At 33.5% G+C, this 21,160-nt stretch overlaps 1 protein-coding gene across 3 annotated transcripts in view; it reads left to right on the top strand.

The window, feature by feature from the left end:
* ECPAS (Ecm29 proteasome adaptor and scaffold) overlaps window positions 1-21,160 on the top strand; it is a 160,539-nt gene that overhangs the window by 96,860 nt on the left and 42,519 nt on the right. For all 3 annotated transcript variants that reach the window (XM_051961107.1, XM_051961090.1, XM_051961097.1), the window contains exons 16-20: window positions 7,510-7,633; window positions 8,964-9,044; window positions 11,049-11,268; window positions 12,554-12,645; window positions 17,276-17,410. In XM_051961107.1, the coding sequence (XP_051817067.1) occupies window positions 7,510-7,633; window positions 8,964-9,044; window positions 11,049-11,268; window positions 12,554-12,645; window positions 17,276-17,410 (652 nt within the window). The remainder of the gene's footprint in view (window positions 1-7,509; window positions 7,634-8,963; window positions 9,045-11,048; window positions 11,269-12,553; window positions 12,646-17,275; window positions 17,411-21,160) is intronic.

Genomic DNA, 21,160 nt, shown 5'->3' with positions numbered 1-21,160 from the left:
CACATGTTCAACTGTTAGATATTGATGTGGAAGTCACTTTAAAATCAAATATTTGTTTATAGTCATAACAGTTAGTAGATCAAAGAGCAATATTAATACCAAAATAGAACAAAGAATAAACTTGAGAAACCAGTGGGTCATTATAACAGTTCTACCATAACGTATTTAAACAAGCTTTAAATTTCAAAAGTTTTGTATGTGACTTAAAGTGAGGAGAATGATGTTATTGTTTCTTAAAGAATCATAGAGAGGCAAAAAACTATTAATGGAATGAGATTAAAGAGCCCAAGAGCTACCTAAGCCAGCAAACATTTCATCTCCTTGTCATATCTTGCAGAAAACACAAAATCCAAGGATATGAACAGATTATTTTCAGATGACAAAATTAAAGCCATCTATATTGAAAAAATGCTCTAAATCATTATTAGAGAAATGGAAATTAAAAACACCTCATACCTTTCATTTTGGCTAAGATGATAGGAAAAGATGATGATAAAGTTGGAGGAGATGTGGGAAAACTAGGACAATAATGTTTTGGTAGTAAAATTGTTAAAAGATACGACCATTCTGGAGAGCAGTCTGGAACTATGCTGAAAGTTCTGAAAGTTCTATAAAACTGTGTAAACCCTTTGATCCAGCAGTACTACTACTGGGTCTGTATACCAAGGAAATGACAAAGGAGGGAAAAGGACCTACGTGTGCAAAAATGTTTATACAAAGAATTGGAAAATGAGCAGATGTCCATCAATTGGGGAATGACTGAATAAGCTGTGGTATATAAAGATAAAGGAATTATTATTATTCTATAAAATGATGAACAAGCTGATTTTAGAAAGACCTGGGAAGATTTATATGAACTGACGCTGAGCAAAACACATTTGTACACTGTAACAGCAAAAATGTGTGATTATCATCTCTGAAAGGCTTGGTTCTTCTCAGTGATTAAGTGATCCAAAGCATTTCAATAGACTTTGAACAGAAAATTGCATCTGTATCCAGAAAAAGAACTGTTCACTTCTTTTTTTTTTTTTCTCTTCCATGGTTTTTTCCTTTTTATTCTTATTTTTCTTTCCCAACATGATTCATAATGCAAATGTATATTAAAATAAATTTAAGTAATTAAGAAGCAGTCTCATCTAAGATACATCCTTGGATTCCAGTTCTTTACTTTGTTCCTTTCATCCTGCTTTTCAATCCTCTCTTAGGATCAGAAAGTTCCTCTCTCTTTCATATCTTAAGGTTCTTTTGATGCCTACTTCTCCTGTTTCTTCCATGTTTGTAGGCAATTGTATCCCAATTATGATAAAGAATAAGTTCTGCCTCATTTTACTCCTTTATTAATTCCTTTTCTATCACTATCACCTCCTTTTCCTTTCCTCAAACTTCAGAACAGTCAATCCATCCCTAGGTTCTCTTTTTTGTTTGTTTTTGTTTTTTAAGTCCCTCAATACCCTTTAAAGGCAGTAAGATTTTGAAGAGACATTTGTTCCTTTGATTGATAGTAGAATTTTAATAATTCTACATTTAATAATGCTACATTATCATCCATCCCTTTTGGATGAATTTACCTGTCCAAAATTCTCTTGACTCAAGTTTAAATTTCAGAGTTCTTAATTAGTACTGATTTTTTTCCCCTCAGCATTTATTTGAACCATCTATTTTATTAAAGGCCTTTTTTTAAAAAATAGGTTTATATTCAGCTTTGCAGAGTAAGTTATTTTAGGTTGTAATCCTGTATCCTTTGTCTTTGGGAATTTTGTATTCCAAGAAACCTTCTTGTTTATAATAGAATCTTCTAAGTCTTGTGTGAGTCTTATGGTGGTTTCGCAATACTTGAACTTCTTCCTCTATGCTTGTGACATTTTTAACTTTGAAGTATGATCTCTGGGTTTTGTCTATCATTCTGGGTTTTGTCTATCATTCTTGGCTCTTTCAGGAAGTGATCTGTAGATTTTTTCTATCTTTACTTTGCCCCAATTGATCTGGGCAATTTTATGATTTCTTAAGTACCCAGATAATTTTTTTTCATGATTTTCTAGAACTCTAGCACTTACTAAAATTATTTCTCTTTGTACTATTTTCTAGTTCCATTGCTTTTTATATCAGATTACTTCTTGTTCGGTTTTGTCCTACTATTTCTTGTGGAACCACTGATTTCTTTTGGTTTTTTTTTTTTTTTTTTTCTGGTTTTTCAGGAAGTCCATTTCTTGGGTAAAGTATATTTACTTTCTTTACAATTCTTTCCTCCAGAACTTTTAGGATATTTTTCATTTATCGCTTCATATCTTCCAGGTATTCATGGAGTCCATAGAAAAAATCCATTTTAAAATTTTAAGTCTCTGCTTATACTTATTGGAGAAATCACTGTATTTTTAATGATTTTTTTTTTAATACTTCATTTCATCTTTTGTTTTTCTTGGTTACTCATCTCTCCAGGTTTCATTCCTGAAATTGGACTTGGTGCCAGGGTCAGGCTCTTAACCATCAGTATACCATTATATGAGATAGTCAGTCTTGCTTTGAATCTCCTGACTTTCTAATCTATTCTTCATAGTCTGAGATCTTTGAGCTTCAGAATTCTGGGTCTTCAGGGCTCTCACTGGTATATCAGGACAGAGTATTATGGATCTCAGATCCCCTATGCTGTGGCTATCTTGGTCTGAGTGTTGCCAACTGATTGCTAGTCAATGCTTAGTGTTCACCTCTGTTCCCTGTGGCTGCCAAAGTTACCATCCTTAGATTTTTCTTTTCTTTCTTTCTTTCTTTTTTTTTTTTGGCTGAGGCAATTGGGGTTAAGTAACTTGTCCAGGGTCACATAGCTAGGAAGTGCTAAGTGTATGAAGCCATTTTTGAACTCAGGTCCTCCTGACTTTAGTGCTGGTGCTCTATCCACTGTGCCACCTAGCTGCCCCTACCCTAGAACTTTTTCAAATGAGTCTTCTGCTTTTGTTACTTCTGCACACAATTTGTAGGCTAATTGTGTACCCACTATAGTCATGGCAGCTCTCATTTTGCTTAAAGAGGTCATCTTTCCTATTGACTGGGATCAAGCTAACTTTTTGGGGTAGTTCTGAGTTAGTAGATTTCATAACATAGTTTCCCATTTGATTTCTCAATCGTTATTTAGTCATTGTTTCCTGGAGTGGGTGTGGGAGAATTGGCATCCTGAGAAAGAAAGACTTCATGTAAAAGGTAGTACTTGAGCTACAAGAAAGAATATAAGAGACATAGGAGAGTAGAAAGTTGATTCCAGGAATAAGAGTTGGCATGTGCCAATGGAATCAGGATTTAGGGAATCACATATTAAAAATATAGAAAAGCCAGTTTTCCTGAATTATAGAGTATGGGATGGGGAATAATGTACAATGGTGTTAGAAATGTAGGTTAAGGCCAGGCTACAAAAGACTTTAAAAGTAGGAGAATTTATATTTTATCTCAGCCTCAATAAAAAGCCACTAATGTTTATTGAGTAGTGAAGTGATAGAGTGAAATCTAGACTTAAGGAAAAAAAATCTCTTTGACAGCATTATTAAGAAAGAGTTTGAGACAGGGAGATGAATTAGAAAGCCATTGCTGTATTCTAGGCTATAAGTGATGATAGTCTAAACTAAGATAGAAGCTATGAGAAGAAGAAGAGAAGAGACTGGTTTTGAGAAATGTGTCAGTAGGAAAATCAAAGTTTGACATTTGCATATGTAGGGTGTGGGAGAGTGTGGCATCTGGAATTGTGCAAGGTTTCAAACCTGGAGAATTTAAGAACAGTATCATCTTGGATATAGATAGTGGAATTTGGAAAAAGTATGTATTTGGCTTAAAAAAATAAGTTCAGTTTTAGACATGTTGAGTGTGTTTCTGATACTTTCAATTTTATATGTTCTTTAGGAATTAGTCATGTGGTGTATAACATCAAATTGATTATTCTTTAAGGAAGGGGAAAAGAGAAAAAAGGAGGAAGAGAGAAAACATGGAAATCAAAATTTTAAAAAAGTAAAAGTCAAAATTGTATGTACAATTAGTTGAGAAAAATAAAATGTTATTTAAAAAAGAAATAGGTCATGTGAATCTGAAACTCTGAGGAGACACTGAGGCTAGAAAAACCAAGTTTTAGTCAGTTCAGTAATGAGTGTAAAAGGAAACAAATTTGTTAACAATAGAATAGGGTTCCAAATGGCTTCTTTCAAGGGAAGATGGAAAGAAAAGTCTCTGGTGACTGAATAAAATGCCAGGTAACATAGTAACAAATCAATGCTTATTGTCAGAATAGTAGAACTTTTTGGTAGGAACTGTGATATGGGAGGGAAAAAAGAGGGAAGAGTACTAAACAGGCCAAGAAACAAGGAGATTTTAAAATAACTCTCAAGTTCTGTTTAAAACAGTGCTTTTATACTTTCTGTGACCTGGTTCACAGAAGCTCAGAGCTAAAATGCCCTCTACATATACTGAATTCAACTCTAATTGGAAAAAGAACCAATCCTCTTTACAACATATGGTCATCTGGCCTTTTTCTGAAGACCTCTAATAATGCCGGCTCTCTCCCTCCACAAGGATCTCCAGAACATTTGGAAAGTTTTATTTCAAACTTAAATTTGCCTCTTTATAATTTCTATTCATTATATCTACTTTTGCTCTCTGGGGACAAGCAAAAGAAGTCTAATCCCTCTTCCCTGAAATAACTTTTTATATACTGGAAGATAGGTATAATTTCACTCCATGTCTTTTCCAGGTTGAATATTTCTTGCTCCTCATATAGTATAAACTAGGTTTATACTATACCGTCTTGGTTGTACTGCTGTGAGACAGAATAAATAGAATATTACAGATCTGATCCTACTAGGAAATGTTACATTCCTACTCCTGGACATTATTTCTTAATTGAACCTAAGATTAGATTAGTTTTTTTGGCAGCCATATTACAATACTGATTCCTATTGGACTTTGAAGCATCCTGAAGCCTCCATATCTTTTTCAAATGAAATTCAGACACCCATGTTTCCCTCATTTTGTACTTAGGAAACTTATTTTTGCACCCAAATTTTTAAAATAAATGCCTCCCCAATCAAGCATTTTGATATAACTAGAACAGAAAAAATACTTCATGTGAAGCTGTAAGTATGTTACATACAGGTTTCTTTTCCTGTCAGGTACATAATAAATTCAGTATATAAGTTTTTAATAACCATCCTGCTTGTCTGTCTCCTTCTAGTCTTCCTTTTCTATACATTTGTTGAAAATGCTGCAATCATCTTTTTTTCTTCTTTGGAGGAGAATGGTCTCAATACCTGTCTGTTGTGTGTGGCACTATTTTAATCAGTGATTCCCTATTGCTTCTGATCTCCAGTGTGAAATACAAAATCTTCTGTTTGACTTTTAAATCCTTTTGTAACCTTAAGTCCTTCCTGCTTTTTCTCTTTTTATACTTGATTGCTTTCAGGTATTCTATTATTCAGTGATACAGGCCTCTTTGATATTTCTCACACAGGACACTCTTTCCCAATTCTAGGCATTTCATGTGCTATTTCTCATTCCTGGAATTCCCTCATCTTCTTTTCTGCCTCATGTTTTCCTTAACTGTTCCAGCTAAAATAATCATCTTCCTCCTACTCCTCCTCCCTCTCCTCTCTTTTTCCTCCTTCTTTAGACTTCCTGGGCTTCCTTAATCCTTGTGACTTCTTTCTGATGTTGTCTCTAGTTTAACTTGTATATATTTTCAATGTACATAATTGTTTGCATGTTGTTTTTCCCGTTTGTGAGTTCCTTGAGGGCAGATTGTTTTTTGCCATTCTTTTATCTCCCCAGAGCTTAACATAGTGTCTGGTACATAAGTAAACATTTAATAAATGCTTGTTGACTGATTTGACCAAATAGGGATATTAGGACAGAATTTAGATATATTTACAAATACATTGTGTTTCGGGGATATTATTGAGATTCCTGAGAGTTTGTTGTTTGCCTGGTCACACAGTAAGTATCAGATCTTGAAATTATTCTGAAGCCAATGGCACCTCCATTATATTCTATTGCATTTATTATGTCTTTCCCAGAAGTTTTTTTTCCTTCTAAAAATTGTTTAAACACATCTTACTGAATCTTAGCGTAATCATATTAATTCTTTGTTTCACTGTATCAGTTTGTTATACTTAGAGACTGAAGGTAAAATGTAATAAATGAAACAATCTCTATTTGCAAGGAATTGACCTTCTTAGAATAGAGAGACAACATGAATATAGTATATCTAGGAAAACTATAAAGAGAATAAGCCAAGGTAGTTAATTAAATTCCAGGGTAGTTTGAGAGCCAAGGCATTTGGAGTTTTGAGATCAGGAAAGGTTTTTGGATGGTGTTTGAAAGAAGAGGGATTCTTTGAGACAGAATTGAGCAAATAAGAGCATTTATTAGCCAGGGAAACATCCAGTGCCTAGACCTGGAAATAGGAGCTAGAATGTTACATATAAGGAATGCTTGCTTGGATTTCAGATTATGAGAGGGAGCACAATACACAATGAGGCTAGAAAGGTAGATGAATAACCTTAAAGACTCAAAAGAATTGTTTAAATGTGGTTTTAGAGGCATTAGGAAGCCAGTGGAATTTATTGGATTTATTGAATGTGGTCAGATTTATATTTAAAGCAAATCACTTTGGTAGAATTCTGGAGGATGAACAGAAATGGCAAGAGATTTGAAGCTGGAAGACCAATTAAGCTTGAAATGGTGAGAGTTGATGTGTTGTGAGAGTAGGGAAAAGGATTAGATGTGAGAGAAGTCTTTCGGGTGTGGAGATGGAAAAGAGTGGGAGATGGGTGGGGGAAAGAGAAATAGACAGGAAGAGAAAATGGGAGAGAAGAGGCATAATGTATATAATGTATGTGTTTGCAAATTCCAGTACATATAGTTTTGTACTTTGGTAGTTTAATATTATGTTATTGAGAATTTAAAGATGCTTAGAAACCTAAAGTGCTTTTATTTTTATAGAGGATGGTTAATGAAGAGTAATCCATGATGTATTTTATTCTATAGAGTAGAGGATTTCTTCCATTTTTTTATTTGTATCTCCAGTCCATAATTCCATTCATATCTGGTGCATAATAAACACTTATTGAATATTTATATCTTTGGTTATAGAATAAAAGTAAAATGACAGAGTAGTTCATCTTCAAGGATCAGAATAAGTTGTTTATAATGTATTTGGGTCTATAGGGTGTTTTAGAACCCAGTTCTTATGTGACCCCATATGGGATCTTGAATGTGAGTTCACAAAATTATGATTTATTATCAATAAATTTTTTATTTATATATAACTCTTAATTATATATCTGTATACCCAGGATAATATAAAAATTTCTCAGGTGAAAAGAAGTAGTGAGTGGAGAAAGTTTAAGAAACCATGTTCTAGAACAAGAAAATTTGTTTTAAAAAAGCACCAGGCCATTGCTTAATTGTACTGTGTTACTAAAAAATTCATACTCTTCTAGTTGATAATGACTTTTCATTTTTTCACCTTCTTTCTGAAAGACGAGAAGAAGTTCATGGAGAAGCACAGCGTGTGTTAAGAACTCTACCGGGTAAAAATGAAAAAGAAAGTACTTCCAAGCAGATGCCTTCCTTCCCAGAAATGGTACATTATATTCAAGAGAAGGTACAGTATGTAACTTCAGATAAATTTATAACTTGGATAAATCCATAATAAAACTTAAGTATTTTGTCTTTATTCTTTTCACATATTATTTAATAAGAGCAGTGAATTTTTGAAGATTGAATAGGAAATATGCTAAAAAAAGAAAAAATGACCGACCTTGCATTTAAAATACTTAGTCTAAACAGAGTAAGTGCTTTTTTAATGTTGCGTGTATTTTTGAGTTGTCTTGATGGAGTTAAGAAGGTAATGGAAAATTTGCTTTTCTATACTTCCTAATAAAAAATTACTGAACTTCAAAAGCATATTAAAGTTTATATATGTGAAGCTGTGACACACCATTCCCTTAGTGGTTTTAGCTGTGTGTGTGTGTGTGTGTGATTAATATGGAAACTGGAGAACTTTTTCTAGCAGCCAAATCTGCTTTGGATAATAAACCTTTAAAAAAACATATAGTTGATTAACGTTTAGACAGTAAGAACTGTGCAGGTACTGTGCTTAAGTGCTTTACAAATAATATTTTATTTGATTTTTATAATAGCCCTTGGAGGTAGAAATTGTTACTAACCTTATTTTACAGTTCAGGAAACTGGGATAAACAGAGTATAATTGACTTTTCCAGGATCACATAGCTCTCAACTATATATGAGTCTGGATCTAAACTCAGATCTTTCTGTCCCCAGATGCATTACCCTATACTCCTTCCATAAATCATAAAACTGTCAGTTCCATTGACTTATTCCCTACCATCCAGTCAGTCATTACCTTAACCCTATCTTCAATGTTTTAATGGCCAAAAAACATGTCACTCTATGTGTGTGTGTGTGTGTGTGTGTGTGTGTGTGTGTGTGTGTGTGATTTCTTGTTTTGCTGTAAAATGATGTAGATAATCCAGGCTATGGGAAGATAAAAGAAACATCTATTGCTTTACCTCAGTGTAGTTCTTGTTCATTATTGAATGAAAGATATTTTCCTAAATACCATCTTTATCACTCCCTTTATCAGTGTCACATTCTGTCCATATTTACAAATGATTTTTTTATTATCCCTTGTGGGAGCTGGTTTGGGAAGACTGAGGTATAACATTGTGTTGCTATAGCTATGATGTAATTTATGGAGTAGATATTATGGCATTAAAAACAAATCCTTCTCAATATTCAGTATGCGTTAAATTGAATGCATACTTATAGAATTCTTATGAATAGAAAGTGTTGGGGCAAATTCTTAATGTTGCCACAGAATTTATTTGTGACCTATAAATTGCATGTGTGCATCATTTTAAATAATTTTTCTCTCCTACATTCTAATTTTTTGACATAGTCCTTTTCTTTAGGCCTCGCATCGAATGAAAACTCCAGCCAAATATATGACAGGAACTGCCGTTCTTCCTTTTAATCCAGCTACATTTGGAGAGGTAGATCCTTCATTTCATTTTATGTGTTGATTTTTATAGATATTTTAAACAGATATTTCTGAGTTGTTCATGTGTGTTTGTGTATATATGTATCTACTTAAATATGCATATTTGTTCACATTAAATTTTTAAGTCAATCTGCTTTTATTTTTAAGAAGCAAGTTTTAGAAATGGGCAAGTCATTTTAAAAAAAAGTTTCATTGTTTGCTTTTGTTTTTACATCGTAGTTATTTCTAGAAATACTTTCCTCCTTGTTAAATGTACTCTTTCTTGTAACAAGGAAAAAAGCTAAAAGCCTAATATATTAGGGGAAAAAAATCCGTATCATTCCATACTATATAGGATTTTCTGAAATCATCTAATTCATCAGTTCTTCTAGTTCAGTTATTTTATTCAACCATTACTGATGAATATCCATTTAGCTTCTTTAGATGCATTTTTTTTCCTTATGCATTTACATTCAGTTTTGCAGGAGAAGTTATTTTAGATTCTAAGTCTGTTTTTTAAAACTTTTGGGATATTGTATTCCAAGATTCCTTAAATGTTTTACAAATATTATTTTATTTAAATTTCACAACTCTGGGAGGCAGATGCTATCATGACTTTTTCAGACAGGTGACTTGTCCGGGATCACATAGCAATTAACTGCCAAATTTGAATTTAGGTCTTCCTGACTCCACATTTGACACTTTTATCCACTGTTTTAACTGCTTGATTGAGTATTTTGGAGTGTTTTCACATGGTAATTATTTATGGTTTATGGCTTTTCTGAAACTTCTTATCCTTTGATCTGTTACTGTTAGAAGACAGCTCTTGGGTGTTTTATATCTGTATCAATTTTCAGTATAGGTTGTATTTCAGACTTTTATCAGTGATTTGCTTTAAAAAGTTTTCTCCACTCAATAACCTTTTTTATTTCTCTCTCTTTATTCACCTTATTTATGTGGAGCTTTTCAACTTTCTGTAATCAAAATCATGTTTTGTCTTTATTATCACCATTGCATTTTATGTTTTTGTGTCTATATTAGGCATTCTCAGACCCATACCTGTGAAATGTTCTTATTCTTTAATTTTTTTTTTTCATATAATGTGACCTTTCTATTCCAGTTTAAGTTTATTGTGGTTTAGGGATTGGAGGTTGATTCAGAATTAAGGAAAAGAGTGAGTCTTACAGAGACAGAAAGAAATATAGCTGTGTGTTTTCAATTCAAAATAAGAAATAATAAATAGAACCTTACAACACTAATACCAGGAGCTAATAATCTGTACATTTATATTCATTGATTACTATAATTTTTTCTTTTAACAGTATGCTTTTAAATTTCATAATCTGTATAAAGTAGCAGTTGTGTTCATAGAAAAGTTTCGAAGATCAAGAAGAGTTTACTATATTCAGAGGGATTTAATTATATAGACATATAAAAAGGAAATTGATCTTTAAGGGTTATCTTGCCCAAATTCTTATGATATCAATAAATAAAATATTCTTAAAGAAATATAAGGTTCTTATGGAAAGTTTCGATAACATTCCTTAAGAATACATTCCATTTTTTTTTCTCAACATAAGGAAGTTCTTAATTGATATTTGATCTGTGTTTGGCCTATGGTAACCTATATTCTTCATTGTGGCTGTTGAAAATGTCTAGGAAACTTTTTCGATCATAAAAATTTTTCTAAACACTTTGTCTCAGATTTCTGCCTAGCTATATATGTTTTATATCTTTGGCTCGTAGAACTAGTAATGTTAGCTAAATCAACCTCCAAAGTTAGTTTTGGATTTTAACTATAGTTTTAAATTCTTTGCTTATTTGTTAATTATGTTTAATAAATTTTGATGGCTTGAAGTAATATTAAATTGGCATTTTAGGGCCATTTTTTCATAGCTTCCTTAAGGAAATTTAAGTTCTTATGAAGGAAAATTGAAGAATAAGCTGGAAACCTTATTTTCCCTCTATCTTTTCTGAATACCTTATCTAGTGTCTTCTTTTTCTTTTCTTTTCTCAGATAGTCCTGTATTTGCGAATGTGTCTTGCTCACAGTGCAGGTGTGGTTCCCACTTCACAGAGCTTGGCGGATATGCAAGACCATGCCCCAGCAATTGGTCGTTACATACGAAATCTTATGTCTGGCAACCACATAACATCATCTTCCTCCAAGGGTGGGGAAAATAACCCGGTACAGATTTATATTGGCCTCCTTCAGCAGCTGTTAGCAGGTGTTGGAGGTGAGAAACTTCAGTGCTAATGAAAAACAATGAATGTCTTACAAAAATAATTTAGGTCTAGATTCTCATATTTTACTTTTGAAATTAAAGTAGGACAGTTCTCAGTTTATATTCAAATGTATTGAAATTAATTTTTGTTAATAATCTTAGTTTTTGAATCATATTTATATTGGTCTATCCAAAATCTTCTGTGGTATATCACATCAAATGGCCACATAAAGGTCATCTTTGTCCTTCATGATTATGGAAGTCATCTTTGAGTCTTAAGGTTTGTAAAAATAACTGTATAACCAAATTTCCCAAAGAAAAGAAGGAATTGTTGACCTCAGAGTAGAGATTTTCTTAGGGAATTCTGGCATACTTGTGAACTCCGATAAAAACAGTACAGCATTGTACTAATTAGTTCTACTTAGTACCTTGTTTCAGGTTCAAAACATCTTCTTGTAAGATCAGATCAACTCTAATTAGTTAGCAGTTTGTAAAGATTCCAACAGGGAATAATCAATTTACTTGGTAATTAGCAAAGTTATTCAATGTGAAGATTATGGTGACATACTAGATGGACAAAGAAAAAATACTTTTTTATACATCTGGACTGAAATTTTAATGCAAGATTGTTAATCTTTCTTTTGTAATGGACCCTTTGGATTTATTCTAATTCTAAGTCCTTCTTAGAATATTTTTAAATTCATAAAACAGAATATTTGCAATTTCAAAGAAAACCACTTATCTTGAAATACACTTAACATAGTATTTAAAACACAAGTTCACAGACCCCAAAATAACCTTGTTTCCCTTAGTTTCTTTGACATTTATTTTAATGTTGATGTTGATGACAATAGTGATGATGACAACTATGTATTTAAATAGTGTCTACTGTGTGGCAGGCACTCATAAGCAATTTACAAATATCATCTCATTTGATTCTCTTAACCTAGGGAGGTTGGTGCTATTGTGATCCTCAATTTTACAGATCAGAAAACTTAGGTTAACAGAGATGATGTGATTTGCCCAGGGTCATAGAGCCAGAAAAGTATGTGAGTCTGGATTTGAACTCTGCTCGTAACTCCAAGTCTAGCTGTTCTGTATTGTGTCTCTTAGCTTGCCTCCTAAGTTACATTAGCTTTGACATAATTGAGATGTAATAAGTCACTCATTTGTCTTTAGAATGACATTCTTTATAATGTTCAACTTGAAAGAATTTTGAGAGAATTAGGGATTACATTATAAAATGTGTATTTGTTGGTGCTCATGGTTTTTAATATGTTGTTGAATTTCTGTTTAGGATTGCCTGTCATGTATTGTCTTTTGGAAGCTGTTTCTGTCTATCCAGAAAAATTGGCAACCAAATTTGTAGACAAAACAGACTGGATAAAGGTAATTTCAATGCATTGCATATGTTTGGTTTTGATGATTTTGCAGAAAGTTCTAGTTTAACTTATTTAAGTTAAATTTAACTGTTCTTCAAACTTGGCTCATATAATCTTTCTTCCTATTAAGATCCCTCTGATTACTCTTTATGTCTCCTATCATAAAAAAGTTTTTAGATCATCTTGTAATTTTTAACCATGAAACATATTCAAGGATCTTTATAAGATTGATGATTCCCTTAAGTTCTTTCATGGATCTTTCTGATCCCAATTTTGAGGAATGTCAGTATAATTCTCTGGATTGTGGGGGGCTATATTCAGAAACATTTTTATAGGCCTAAGAATAATGGCTACTGATATTTACATAGTATGTTCATAAAGTGTATTCCTTTTCACATCTTCATTTTACAGATGAGAGGTCATGATCAGTGAAGTTAAATGATTTGTTGCTTAGCAGCTCAGCCTAGCAGTTGACTTGAACCCAGATCTTTCCATTCTGAGTCCTTTCCATTTTTGAAAGCTACTGGATTTATTCTGCTTTTTTGATTGATAGGTTACCGATAAAATAAAATCTTTTACTCACCATACTAGTGTGAAAATATTTGAATCTGGCTTTATGTCCTTCACTAAAATTCCAGGCGGAATTACCCCTACCTGTACCCCTCAGGTTCTTTCTGCTGATTTGTGTGCGACTTGGTTTAAAACCTCTGCATTAGACTTCAGTGAAAAGCAGTTTGATACATAGGTTTCAAGCTTAGAAGGGGCTACAGAAGAAGCTAGAATTAGGGTTATAGCAGACCTTGAAATAATAGTTTAGATATTCCTGAGAGAACGTCTAGAGTAAAGAGAGGGTTAAGAGGCCAAAGAGTCAATGAGACAAGGAGCCAGTGAAGAACATAAAGAAATATTGAAACAGGAAGTAAACCTCATCTGTCATCTGTAGTCCCTTCTATCTTTCCAGCATCTCAGACATGCATGCATTGGCTTTTCCCCTTATAAAACCAGCACCCTAGTTCAGGCCCTTGCCACTTCTTAGCTGGACACTTAGGAGAGTCTCATTAGGCTTTCTTGCTTGAGTTCTCTCCCACTCCAAACTAACTTCCACACAGCTGTCAGAACTGCTATGTATACTCCAGACCAGTGGTTTCTTATTATCTTTGATCAAATACAAACTCCTCAGTCATTTAAATTTTCACAAAGCCTGGCTTTGTCCTACCTTTCTAACCATGTATTCTAGACTGCAGTCATGTTGCTTTATTTCACTGTTCCTCATAGAAGAACTCTGTTTTCTATGTGAAGTGCACTCTTTCTTCACTTCTGTCTACCAGAATCCCTGTTTCCTTCTGGAATTTCTTCAAGAGCATTCTTCTATATGAGGCTTCTGCTAGTTTCCCCAGGTGCTAATAAATGCTTTCTCCTACAAAGTTTACTTGTACCTAATTTTTGATGTGCTTTGTATATGTCTGTATGCATGTGTTGTCTCCTCCTTTAGAATATAAACTCCTTAAGGATAGGGTCTACTTTTGTTTTTGTATGCCCAACTCTTAGCACTTATAAGCCCAGCTTTGCACAATAAGTGCTTAATAAATATTTATTTGAGTGAATGCTCCCTAATTAATCTTCCTGTCTCAAAATCTTTTCCCACTCCAGGCACTCTCCCACATAAGTTACTTTAAAAACAAACCAAAACAAAATTCTATCAGCTCCTGTTGCTTTTATGGTATAAACTTGTCCACTTGACTTAGAAAACTTTTCTCCACTTGGCCAAAACCTACATTTCTAAGCTTGTTTTATATTGTTTCTGTTGCTATATATGTGGTAAAGGGAGACTGACCTTCTTGCCAGTGTCTCCCATGCCAGAATGTATCCCTACTTCGATTTTGTTTCTCAAAATCTCATTTTTTTTTTCAAATCCAGCTCTTGTGCCATCTTCTAAATGAAACTTCCAAATGTCTTCTCCTCAATAAATTGTCTCTTTTATCTCATACATCTTATCTATTTCAGTAGTCGTAAGTTGCTTAATAGCAAGGATTTATTTTGTCTTTACATCTCCAGCATCCCTTGTCCTTATTAATTGACTGGTTAACTAAGAGATTGTTATATTTGAAGCTTTGTGGAGGGACAGCAGGGGAAAAGTATAGAACAGAAGGGGATGTTTAATGGCATTAATTAATTAATTATCACAGAGCATTTTAGAAACATTTGTTCTGAGAATTTGGCTCTTAAGGAAGCACTTTTAATATAGTGGTAAATATGGAAGCCAAATTGAAAAGAGTTGAATGGAGAATGGCTTCCTGAATAAAAAGCAGTATTAAGTATAAATACTTTTGAACATTTTTCCTATATGAGAACAGGAAAAGGCACCTATATACATTTTGGGTTTTCTTATATATTTCAAATTTAACATAGTAGTTTCAACACCATCCTGCTTGTTTGTGTCCTTTCTGAATTCCTTATGCTTGCTTTAAAAAAAAAAAAAAAAGGATTAATTGATAGTTTTTCATTTTTTTTCACTTCCCCCTTCTTGAGTTCAGTCTTCTTAGTGAAGTCATTTGTTTTTGAGTGGGGGGTGGGGAGAGAAGGGGGAGGAAAAAGTCCCTACTATGTGGTGCTGTTGATGTGGTTTGAGTGGTCTAGATTCCTGGTGGTCTAGAGGTTAGTGGCAATAAGAGAGTTGTTAAAAATCCCCTTTAAATCGGCCGCAGGTTTTAGGAGTGAAAGAATTCACTCATTCCCAAATATTAGTTGCAAAATGGAAATTTATTGTTAAATAGAAATCAGTTTACCAAGAGACTGACTTCTATAGTGGCAGATCTATTGGAAAATGGAATTTTGCATTGAGAGAATGCAGTTCTCAGTAGACAGAAAGTCCTGTCAGCTGAGCGAACTACCGAGGTCCATCTGCAAAGACTTTAGTTGATGGAAGCTATTATATTAGGTATCTTGGTGGGAGGGAGGGAGGGATTGTGGAGACAGCCCAAGCAGGGGTCAGACCAAGTTGGGGTCTGGGACAGCCAAGTTCCTGGGCTTAGACTCTTTCTACCAGGTCTCCTATTGAAATTAGCAACACTTCAAAGGGGTGCTTTTTGACCAGGATTTCTAATTGAATCAAAGGCTCTGGCATCCTGGAATGATAACTTATATAGGGGGAGATACCTTCCCCAGGAGGAGCTGAGAATCTGAAAGGGATTACAGATCAAAAAGAAGTACAGTTTCTTAAAGGAATCACAACCTGCGTCACTGTTATAGTTAAGGAAACTGAGCCAGATAAGTTAACAGACTTGCCCAAAATCAAAACATTTGTAAGTGTCTGAGATGAGATTTGGCTTTCTCATCACTCTGATGTAGCTGACTTGTAGGTAGAAGGGGAGGAATGTAGTTGAGAGTTTGAGGTGATAATACTATGGGAAATAAAATAAGTCAGAGTGAAATAGATAATGTAATGAGGCCTTTATGGAGTTATGCATTATAAATCTGTAAAAACATGTTTGAAAGTTTTAAAAAATTTCTGTTTCTATTTTAAGTCTGTTCTCTTTTTTATTCTGAACAAATGTAAACATTTCAGTATGCAGAAATCAGAAGAAAGGGATTTTATGTGATGCTGAACTTTTAATTTTTTTTTTTTTTTAAAGAATGTATTTGGTGCAATGGGAATACAATTTATCTAATTATCTAAATTTCCTATTATCTAATTTCCTCCTGAATTTCCTTAAATTCTCATCTGTTTTAAAAATGTTTCATTGATACTTTTTTCTTGTTTCACTATCTACCAACTCCTCTTCATTTTTTTCCAAAATATATTAAATTAATTTCCATGAACCAAGTAGGTTGGAATTTGCTCTGCATAAGCCCCGTCTGACTACAGATAAAAATGTGGAAGCTTTGACCTGCTGTCTCCCTCCTGGGCCAATTTTGCTCTTCCTAAAGCATCCTAGTAGCCCATTGTTCAAATAGTATCTGTACATATTGAAAATTATTTGATGCTAGGAAATGATTTGAATTTAAAATAGAAAAATGCTTTCAAATTTATTTTGTTCTAGTCTTTTTAATTAAATTTCTAGTTTTTCAATATTTTATGTTTTGTTTTATAGATTATCTGTTATGTAATTTGACATTTTGGGAGGAGGGGAGGGCAGTGAGGCAATTGGGGTTAAGTGACTTGCCCAGGGTCACACAAGTAGGAAGTGTTAAGTGTCTGAGGCTGGATTTAAACTCAGGTCCTCCTGACTCCAGGACCAATGCTCTATCCATTGTGCCATTTAACTGCCCCTCAATATGTAATTTAACTTTATTGATGATATAAAAGTAAATTAATTCTTACCCCTTAGTAATTGATGTATAAAAGTTGTTTAACAATCTTTAAGTTGTATTATAGTCTATTATTTTGTAGTATTGTTATTGTAATTCTTTCACTTGGGAGAAAGTATTGAATGAGTATTTTTCCTTTAAGCACCAAACATCAGAATACTATATCAGGTATCATTTATCTTATTATTTTTGATTTTTTTATTTTCACATTTCAAGATTACTATAGCAAATAATTGGTACTTGTATTTCATAAAAATGTTTTTTAAGTCTTAGAGTTACAGTGAATAATTCCTGGCTTACATCTTATTCCCTTTTTCTATACTTTTCAGAGTCTTATGAATACTAATAAGGAAGAGATGCGGGAATTAGTGGCATTATTTTATTCAGTGGTGGTATCTACAATGTCAGGAAATGAGTTGAAGTCAACTATACAGCACCTTATGAAGACTACAAAGGACAATCATGTAAATAATCGATTTTCTTCTCTTTCTCTTTTAATATATGGCATTGTATATTTCTGATCATACCACTTACCAAGTAAATTTTGAAAAATCCATGTTATATACTGAATGTACATTTTTCATATTTTAAAGGATTCAAACAACAAGGGTATGTGTGTGTGTGTGTATGTGTGTGTATATGTGTGGTGTATGTTTGCCCACATACATATATAAAAATGTATGTATGTGCATTTATATAAAATGTACATTCATAGAATGCATAAAGCTGGAATGGGCCTCAGAAGATATATAGCCTTCTCCCTAAAGTTGCCCAAAGTCAGAACTGATAGAACCAGGATTTTGAGTTCAGTTGGTCTGACTTCAGATTCATTCTCTCCTCTGTACCATCTTCTGTAAAATGTACCCAAAGACATTTTTAAATTGAAATGATAAAGAAATCTTCAGATAATCTTATAATGTAGTTGAATGTTTTCATAGCTGACAAGATAATTTTCCTGAAGTACAGATTTTAACAGGACATTCCCCTTGTCAGTGAAATCCAGTAGTTTATTATTACCCCCAGCATCAAATCTAAAATCCTTTGTTTAAAATTCATAATTCTTAATAACTGGGTCCCATTTTACCTCGACCGAAAACAGTCTTCTTACAATTTAATCTCTTCTATATATTTTATAATCCAGTTATATTGGCCCACTTCCTGTTCATTTCTATTATACTTCATTTCATTATTTGTTCTTTATTATGATTCTCTTAATTCTGGCTTTTAAACTTTAGAATTTCTGCAATATTCTGGTCTTTTTTCTCAGGAATGCTTGGAAGTCCTCTAGTTTATTAGAGGTTCATTTTTTTTCCTCTGTAGAATTATAAACAGTTTTGCTAAGCAAGTTATTCTTTTATATATAATTTTTGCCTTAATTTTTTAATCTGAGATCTCTGCTCTTTTATAAGGATGGTTGATAAGTCCTATATGATCTTCACTGTAGTTTCCTTGGCACCTGAAATCTTTCTAATTGCTTATAGCATTTTGGATATTGACTAATGTTCCGGAAATTTTTCTTTAAGTATTGTGTCCAAAGTCTATTTTTTTTTTTTTTGATTGTGATATTCAGTGATTCTTACAATTTTTTCTCTTCACTCTGTTTCCTTGAGTAGCTGTCTTTGCTGTGAGATAGCTTAACCTCTCCCCATCCACAGGAGTGCTTCATGTGGGACCTTTCCCTAGGATCTACAGACTTCTTTCTGTCTTTCTCCCTATGCCAAACTAAGCTGGAAAAATGATTCACTGACTTTTTCATGATTTCCCTGTCAGGATTCAATCTGGTGATTTTTCTAAGTCTGTTTGGTAGAGTTTGATGAGGAGCTTGATGGGCTACTCCAGCATCTTGATTCTCCCTCTTGTTTTTCATAGCCCAATGCAATTCTACTAGAATTGTTAAGAATTACTCCCAATAGATGTCACTTTACAAAAAAAAAAAATTTTTTTTTAATGAGTCCAAATTACTTTATTTTTTAAAAATTTATTTTTTTTGAAAAAAAAAAAAAAGCAGAAAGGAATACAAAACAAAATAAAACAAGAAAACATTGTCATGTGCCCAGCAGAATATCAGGGAGGATTCAAAATATATAACAACAAATTACCAGATCAAGAAAGCATATAAGTAGAAGAAATTATATTCATTAATGTCTATTTTTTCTTTACTTCCTTTTAAATTTGTTCTTTTGTTCTCTGTTGGACACTTTGTTTACTTTGTTCTTTTTTCCCTTTTCATCTCCCCACCACCCCCAAATAAGATATATTTATATATGCACATGTAGATATACATACAACACACATCACATACACATATATGTCTTTACTCTCCCTGCTGTCTCTTTGCTTTAATTCTGCTCCATAACTTGCCTTGCTATTACTTAAACTCCCTCCACTCATGGATCCTTCTCTTGTCTTCTTTCTTCATCCTTTGCTTCCCCATCCATCTCCCCTTATTTCTTTATAGATTTTGGAAGGTGTTATACTTACATGGTATATGTGTAGTGTTGCCTATTGAACACATTCTTGATGTGTTGGTTTTCAGAACTATGATCCCTCTTTCCCTCTCTAATACCACTGTATCTATACTTCTAATTCTGCCAGTCTTTCTTTTGAGCTACCCTATTATTAATGTGACTCTTAAAACATACAGTATATATTTTTCATGTAAAAAGAAAAGCAAAACAATTTGTCCATGTTTAAATAATTTGTCCATGTTGAATTCCTTAAAATTGATCTTTAATATTGATGTTAAATTTTCTGTTAAGTTCAGGTTTGGTTGATGGAAATTCCTGAAAATCTGCAAGTTCGTTAAATGTCCATTTTTTTTCTTATTCAATATTATAGCTAATATTGCTGGATATATTTTTGGCCACATGCCTAGTATTTTTTAAAGATTGTCAGTAGATATGATTCCAAGAGCTGGGGTCTTTTATTGTGGGTATTGATAAGTCCAATACAATTCTAATTGTTGCTCTGGCATATTTGAATTTTTTTTTCCTGAGGCATTTGGGGGTAAGTGACTTGCCCAGGGTCACACAGCTAGGAAGTGTTAAGTGTCTAAGGTCAAATTTGAACTTAGATCCTTCTGACTTCAGGGTTCGTGCTCTATCTACTGTGCCACCTAGCTGCCCCATTGAATTTTTTTTTCCTGTTTCTTTCAAAATCTAGTACTTGATTTGGGGAATTTCAAAATTTGGCAATAATATTTTTGTGTGTTTTCCACAAAGGATCTCATTGGGATGATGATAGGATTTTTTTTTTCTATTTCTACTTTCCCTTCATCTTCTATCACTCCAGGACACTTTTTTTTGGATTATTTCCTACATTATTGTGTCAAGATTTTCTTTCTGGTCACAACTTTTCAGGCAGTCCATTTATTCTTATAATTTATCTTGATCTGTTTCTGTCATTTTTCTCATGTTTCACATTCTGTTCTGCTTTCTCATTCTTTATAATTTATTTTGTTATTTCTTGGTCTTTCATAGCTTCACTGACTTCCCTTTGTCTAATTCTAATTTTTGCAGAATTATTTTTCTCTTTGAGACTTTATATTTCCTTTTCTGGTTTATTATTTTCCCCCCATAATCTACTTGTTTTTCTTGGAGGGGCTTTATTTAATTATTTATTTTAGTTTTTCCTCAGTATCTCTCATTTGATTCTTAAATTCTATTTTAAGTTGTTTTATAAATTCTCCTTGGGCGGGGAGCCATTTCATATTACTCTTTGGGGTAGAAGCTTTTTTCACTTCAGTGTCCTTCTCTGAAGATAAACCCTGGTTCTTCCCTGTTCCTATTCTAAGTATCTGTGGTGGGATTCTTTCTTCTTTGCCATGGAGTGGGGGGATGATGCCTCAAGTTTCCTTTTAGCTCTCCACTCTGACTAGGAACCCCAGACCAAGAGTTCTCCGTTCCTGCTAGTGTCCACAGTCTGCAGCATCCCTGCCCCACTGCTTCTGTGCTCAATGGGTGTTGATTCCTTCTTGCCCGGGGTCATATCTGAGCAGCACAGCTGGGCCTGGCTTTCCTAATCAGCCAGGTTCACTCAAGTCTTTTTGGACCCAGGAAACAGTCCAGGAGGTGAAAGTCTTTGTGGTTCTTGTTGAGTCTCTTGCTTTACCTAGTTATTAGCTCATTTCCTTGGCCCCTGGGAAGCTAGCCGGAAGGTTTTTGCACTTCACATGGTTAATCCTGACCTGGGGTCTTTCTTTAGATTTTGTTGAG

The sequence above is a fragment of the Antechinus flavipes genome, chromosome 1, assembly GCF_016432865.1.
Source record: "Antechinus flavipes isolate AdamAnt ecotype Samford, QLD, Australia chromosome 1, AdamAnt_v2, whole genome shotgun sequence".
In the NCBI taxonomy this organism is placed as follows: domain Eukaryota; kingdom Metazoa; phylum Chordata; class Mammalia; order Dasyuromorphia; family Dasyuridae; genus Antechinus; species Antechinus flavipes.
Note: the sequence above shows the minus strand (reverse complement) of the source record. Positions and strands in the feature narration are given on the sequence as shown.